The sequence below is a fragment of the Cibotium barometz genome, chromosome 45, assembly GCF_041138505.1.
Source record: "Cibotium barometz isolate CiBa-2024 chromosome 45, ASM4113850v1, whole genome shotgun sequence".
NCBI classification, from domain to species: Eukaryota; Viridiplantae; Streptophyta; class Polypodiopsida; order Cyatheales; family Cibotiaceae; genus Cibotium; species Cibotium barometz.
In genome coordinates this window covers 27,687,482-27,694,588 of record NC_141090.1, presented here as the reverse complement: position 1 = coordinate 27,694,588, position 7,107 = coordinate 27,687,482, and the positions used below count along the sequence as shown (strand labels likewise).

General features: G+C 41.5%; 1 protein-coding gene across 1 annotated transcript; it reads right to left on the bottom strand.

Moving 5' to 3' along the window:
• Nucleotides 1–2,021: 2,021 nt before the first annotated feature.
• On the bottom strand, nt 2,022–2,938 carry LOC147612594 (uncharacterized). The gene is made up of 2 exons (XM_086783533.1): nt 2,375–2,938; nt 2,022–2,251 (listed from the first exon to the last, which is right to left on the bottom strand). Exons 1-2 carry the CDS (start codon nt 2,936–2,938, stop codon nt 2,036–2,038), a joined length of 780 nt encoding a protein of 259 aa, XP_086639659.1. The 3' UTR covers nt 2,022–2,035.
• Between the last annotated feature and the right edge of the window lie 4,169 nt (nt 2,939–7,107).

Genomic DNA, 7,107 nt, shown 5'->3' with positions numbered 1-7,107 from the left:
AATCAAACCTTTGACATCCGCAGGCAGCATGTAGCCAGGATAACATGATAGGCCGAGAAATCAAACGAGTGACATTCACAATCAGGATAGTAAACCTCATAAGATGATGGGACGAGAAATCAAACCTCTCGGGAAATATGCTCGACGGAATTTCTTGTTAGTTGCCATAGATTGAATTCCAAGACTTGACCACCATTATAGCCATTTAGACCTGCATGGTTGCATTGTCGACCACAAAAGACATTGATAGACTTAAATAAACCTAGTCAATCTCATGAGCCAAAGCCAAGGCACGGTGCATCCAATGACCACGTCACCATGGAACAACGATCCATGGAAACGTAGTCAACCATCATCGACGAAACATGTAACCATCATCATGGAACAACACCATGGCATCATGGATACAATCCTTGGAAACACAATCAACCAATATAGATTAGCCAAGTGAACCAACATCAACGAAACATGTAGCTTGGAATGACCAACATCAACGAAACATGTAACCATCACCATGGAACAACGATCCATGGAATCATAGTCAACCATCATCGATGAAACATGTAACCATCACTATGGAACAACAATCAACCAATATAGATTAGCCAAGTGAACCAATATCAATGAAACATGTAGCTTGGAATGACCAACATCAACGAATATAGATTAGCCAAGTGAACCAACATCAACGAAACACAATCAACCAATATAGATCAGCCAAGTGAACCAACATCAACGAAACATGTAGCTTGGAATGACCAACATCAACGAAACATGTAACCATCACCATGGAAACATAGTCAACCATCATCGACGAAACATGTAACCATCATCACAGAACAACACCACGGCATCATGGATACAATCCATGGAAACGTAGTCAACCATCATCGATGAAACATGTAACCATCATCATGGAACAACACCATGGCATCATGGACATTTTGACGAAAAAGCATCCATATATGTATGTTTGAAAAATCATCACAGAACAACACCACAGCATCATGGATACAATCCATGGAAACGTAGTCAACCATCATCGACGAAACATGTAATCATCATCACAGAACAACACCACCGCATCATGGATCTTTTCCATGGGAACATAGTCAACAAATATCTTTTCCATGGGAACATAGTCAACCAATATCTTTTCCATGGGAACATAGTCAACTAATATCGATGAAATGTGTAACCATCACCACGGAACAACACCACGGCATCATGGATAAAATCCATGGAAACACAATCAACCAATATAGATTAGCCAAGTGAACCAACATCAACGAAACATGTAGCTTGGAATGACCAACAACAACAAAACATGGAACAACGATCCATGGAAACATAGTCAACCAACATCAGAAACATGTAACCAAGTCAATGGATGCACATTCCATCAATATGAAAGAAACAAGATGCATTTAAAAGCATCACAATCAATATGGGAGAAACAATTGACATACCTTTTCTTGAGGATTTAATATGAGAATCATACCTATCAGCTCCTCATCTGAAAAGTGAGATTTGAGTATCCTCCACGCACGAGAAGAAACAATTGACATACCTTTTCTTGAGGATTTAATAGAGGATTTAATATGAGAATCATACCTATCAGCTCCTCATCTGAAAAATGAGATTTGAGTATCCTCCACGCACGAGAAGAAACAATTGACATACCTTTTCTTGAGGATTTAATATGAGAATCATACCTATCAAAGAGGCTCTTACAACACCTGCACTTATCTTGCCGCGAGAAGAAACAATTGACATACCTTTTCTTGAGGATTTAATATGAGAATCATACCTATCAAAGAGGCTCTTACAACACCTGCACTTATCTTGCCGCTCATCGACCATTCTGTACACCAATAGAAGCATCCTTGGAAAGCATCAAAACATTCCGAACTCGTTCAGAACACGCTATTCATGTGTTTCATACCCTACTAGCTTGCCACTCATAGACCATTCTGATGTCAAGTAAACTCTTAGGATCAAAGCCTGAAGAAAGAGTTCAATGTTTATTCTCACCCTAGCTCCAAGCATGTTTACCCTTAACAGCCTGCATTGTGAGCCTCACAGGGCTACACTTTAGGCTTCTAACATCATTCATTTGTGTAATCATCACCCAGCTCATCAATTTCCAAGAGGGATTCTGATGCATACCTTGCAAAGCCTCCAATGCAATAGCAGCACATCTCGAATCTGTAAATTCTACAAAGCACAAGACAAATGTATCTCCTCCCAGCTACAGAGAGCGATGCCAGAGTGAGAACAGAAACAATTAAAAATCTATAAACTAAAGTGAGCACATGATGCCAATAATGCACAGGTGTCAACACTATACTATCTTCATTGAAAGCCTACTCACCCGCCTTGACTCTTTGTGCACAAGGTGAACTTCCTTAAACCCAAGGAAAGGGCGAAAAACATGAGCTGCTTCCCTGCGAGAGCAGTCAGATGGAAGCCCTTCAATAAATAAGGAAGGTGTTGCATCTGGTGGAGCATCTGGTGGCAGAAGACCAGGGCCCCTTAATCGTGCTCCTTGACTATCTTGCCTTGGAAGGTAATCAGATCTCCCTCCATTTACACCAACATTGACACCCTTCATCATGCTGGTATCCAGACCCAGCAACCTGCCACCCTGTCCCATCATGCTAGGATCCTCCAGACCAGACACACCCATGTTACCAACCCCTGCACCCCCCAGTACACTCATGCCCATGAGAGGGCCGCCAGAGAGACCCAATACATCTGCACCAGTCATACCACCTGAAGCATATGCCACTTTGTAGTCGGTACCGAAATCGAGGGGTTCCGGATCTCTCCATGGCATGCGCCCATCTCGTTCATCATAACGAACCTCTCCACGACCATAACTGGCTGCTCCAGGTAAAGGGAGCTCATCATAATCCGCTTCTCGGGCGTTTCGCATGGATTTGTCCAGGAGCCATCATGTTAGAGTAGCGCCAGTAGTCCACCATAGCCAAACAGTTCTGGGAGATCAGCCTATAGACGAAACCCTAGCTTCGACGTACGCGGACGAAGCTACGTGCTCAAGATTTCCGTTTTAGGCTATTGTTGCTGTTGCGCAGGCTGCTCTCTATCCTCACCTTGCTTTTTATTTCTTCAAACCAGAAACACAGAGTTCCTTTGTATGGAGACGGATAAACTTTGACCTGTGGAGATCTCTAGGTTCACGTAGAACCATAGCTCTGATACCATGTTGGATGGAGGCGATAGCATGAGAGAGATGAGAGAGAAGCACACGAGACACAATATTGAATCCCCAAAGTGTGTGGAATACACACAATAGATGAGTATATATAGAGGAGATCCTAGGGCTATATATAGAGACATTCTATATATAGCCAACATAATTGACACCAATAAGAGGCGGATTATTGTGCATCCTTTGAGCTTTGATCTTGCGTTATAGTGATTTGATTCACCATAACGCGAGACTAAGAGCCAGTCAAAGCAAAATAATCCTCCTCGCGTTATAGTGAATCAATTTACTACAACGGGAGGAGGATGCTCGCGAATCTCTTACCATTCCGTCTTGCATTTTGGTGATTCGATTCACAATAACACATAAAGCCGTATTGAGATTCTAATGACTTGTCGTCTACTTTACGGTGAATCGAATCATCATGGCAGAGGGCAAATAGTCAAAGAGAAAACAATGGCCGAGGGCAAACAATCGAAGGAAAAACAAAACAATCAAGGAATATACAAGAAACGCACAAAACAATCAAGTAATACACTTCCATCACATTCTATGAGTGGGAATGGATGGAGACTGTCGTGTAGGAGGTGAATTAATTGACACCAATAAGAGGTGGATTATCGTGAATCCTTTGCCCTTTGGTCTTGCGTTATAGTGAATCGATTCACCATAATGCAAGACTAAGGGCCAGTCAAAGCAAAACAATCCTCCTCACGTTATAGTGAATCGATTTACTACAACGGGAGGAGGATTATCTCGAATCTCTTACCATTCCATCTTGCATTTTGGTGATTCGATTCACCATAAGACATGGAGCGTATTGAGATTCTAATGGCCCGTCGTGTGCTTTAAGGTGAATCGAATCACCATGGCAGAAGGCAAACAGTCGAAGAAAAAACAATGGTAGAGGGCAAACAGTTGAAGAAAAAACAAAACAAATAAGCAATATACAAGAAACTTACAAAACAATCAAGTAATATACAAAAACTTACATTTCTTGCGTGAGAATGGATTGAGACTATCGTGCAGGAGGTGGAATATTGGTTCAGTACTGTGGCGGTAGTCGGAAGTCACCTGGAGGCAAGCAGGAGGATGGACAAGGCAAAATCGATAAGAGGACAAAAAGGTGGCATGATTAATGGCTTTGATTAGTCTTTAGAGCGAACACACGTGCTGACGGGCTGCCAGGGCAACTAAACGGCGCTGACGTGTCGCATAGCATTAAAAAGGGCTTTGATTAAACTTTATAGCTTGTACACATGCTAGATATATGGCGGACTGCCACGTGGCATTCATGGAATGGCGGGTGAAAACGCGATGTTGACATGTCGCATAGCATTAAAAACGGTTTTTAATTGCTTCTCTAGGATACCCATCTCATTTATTGCCTCTCTTGGAGTTTGTATTCTCATTTATCTCCCCACCAACGGCCTTCATCTCCATCAATGACTGACTATCTCCTCCAACCCTCCTTCATCAATCATCCTCCTTCATCCTCTTGTATCAAACGTCAAAGACAAACCTCCAACCTCCTTCATCTCCATCAAAGATAACGACAAACTCCTTCATCTCCATCTCCCGCGACGTTTGTATACAATTCATTTTCCTGGTATTTTTATCTCTTTTGTGCTTCCTTCTTTTGGTTTCATTCGTGCAGAACTCCTTGCTTTGTCTTTTCATCGCGTTAAGGTGAATTGAAAACCTATGATTCCTCGCCTTATGGTGAATTGACTGCGAAGAAGACTATTTTAATTCGTTTGACACCTCCTCTCTCAGTATGGGTACTTCAGAAGTATCTTTATTTGTAATTCACCATAACGTACGGGGTGGTGCCAAAGGATGAAAAAGTCATCATGTTGCGGTGAATCAATTCACCATAACACGAGCGAAGGTCCCATAGGAAGCACAATATTCCTCCTCTCATTATGGTGAATCGATTCACCATAACGCGAGAAGAGGTCCTTGACTAAGCTGCACTTTTATTTGCATTAGGGAAAATAGATTCACTACAACGCGAGGAGGAATACCTGGATTCCTCTGGCATCTCCTCTCACTTTATTTTGAATCCATTCACACCACACAGAGATTTGTTGTTTAAGACCGACTGTCTCTTGATTCATTGCTTGAACTAATATTTTCCATGTCTTATCTACACCCTTGAATTCAGCCATGGTGCAAGTTCAAGTCGAGTTTGATGTGGACGAAGAGATTAAAGAAACACCTGCAGCTCTGTTGTATGACTTCCTCTACATATGTCGACGTCATGATTTGCACCCTGCAATTTCGTTGATGTTCAATTGCGATTTTTCTTTGGAGAAGAGAGTGGTGTCTTTTTTCAATAAAATAAGGCACCATAGTGGGAATAAAAAACTATACTTCAGAGGCATTGTTTTGAGTTAAAAAATGCCCTACATGTCAGTTAATGGAATAAAGAACTCAAAAATGATGCACGTACCCTCCAATATTATATGTGGGTTTATTGGCTTGCTTTGTCCACATCACCATCCCAAGGGATCTCTTACAAGGTCCCTTTTTGAGTCCAAATTTTCCCTAATGAAAATGGTTAAGCAGAGAGCACAAACAAGATCTTGTGTGCTGTCTTGACTAAAACTTTAGAAGCCAGCCGCATAGATTGGGAACACAAGCTGAACGCAACACTATGAGCATATTGTACATTATATAAGGTAGCAACATGATACCTTTTGCCTACATTTTGGCACTGATGCAGTAATTCCTATGGAGTTTTTATTCCTAGCCTGTGAATCACCGTAAAAGAAAGGCTCACTGAAAATGCATTAGCCGAAAGGTTACTTGACTTGGAAAAACTCGACGAAACCCGATTGATTGCCTCGCATGGGCTTATGGTCGAAAAACTATGGAGGAAACACTAGTTTGACCATAACTTGAAATAAAAAGAACTGGAAATGGGGGACCTAAGCACCAATAAAAAGAAACTAGAATACAGAGGCTTAGGACCTTTTAGAGTGTCCGAAATCACCCCTCAACGGTCAATCCGCATTGAAACTATTGAAGGGGTAGAAATGGAAGGGTCCATCAATGGGAGTAAACTCAAGAAATATTATGGACCCTTGATCTAGGAAATGCTCACACAACAGAACCTTCTAAAACAAAAAAAAAGAGCTAGTCAAGGCAAAGATCAAACAAGCTCAAGAGGAAGCCAAAGAAAAATAAATACTCCAAGGGAGAATGATACGCGTAAATATGGCTTCACTCACTTTTTTTCACATAAGGATGACTTTTCTTCATAAGGATGACTCGGATATTGTACTTGCAAGACTTAGTGTACATGTCTCTACAAAGGAGGGGCAGTGCAACAAGCATCACACTCATTGATACGGGGTCATGTCATACCTTGATTTCCTATGAGACATGGGCAGCTTTTAACAAACCCCCCTAGAGACAACAAGTGCTGAAATTCAAAGTGTGCATCCATCTGTCACACATGCAATGGGACTTTTGAATGTAAACATCTCTGTTAGAAATAATCCCTTGGTCGGGAATGTGTTTGTTGTGCCTATAGGGACAATGGAAGAGGAAATGTTTATTGGATGAAAATAGATTTGTGCCAGCAACTACCACATCCAATGGGAAAAATGAGAGGTATAACTCAATGATGGAAAAGACACCATCATCGTGCCATTATGGAGTCTATTGAATAAAGGGAAACATGCAATGACATTGCAAGATGGAATCTCCAATGCCACAAAAAATAGAATTCCTAACAGAACAAGCATCCTCATTTTAAGGTCTTCTCTCTTCAAGAGAATCAAAGCAAAGGCAGCAAAAGTCTCCAGGCAAAAAAAATGGGTTCCCAGGCCCAGCTTCAAGCACAAGGATACTATGAAACATACAAA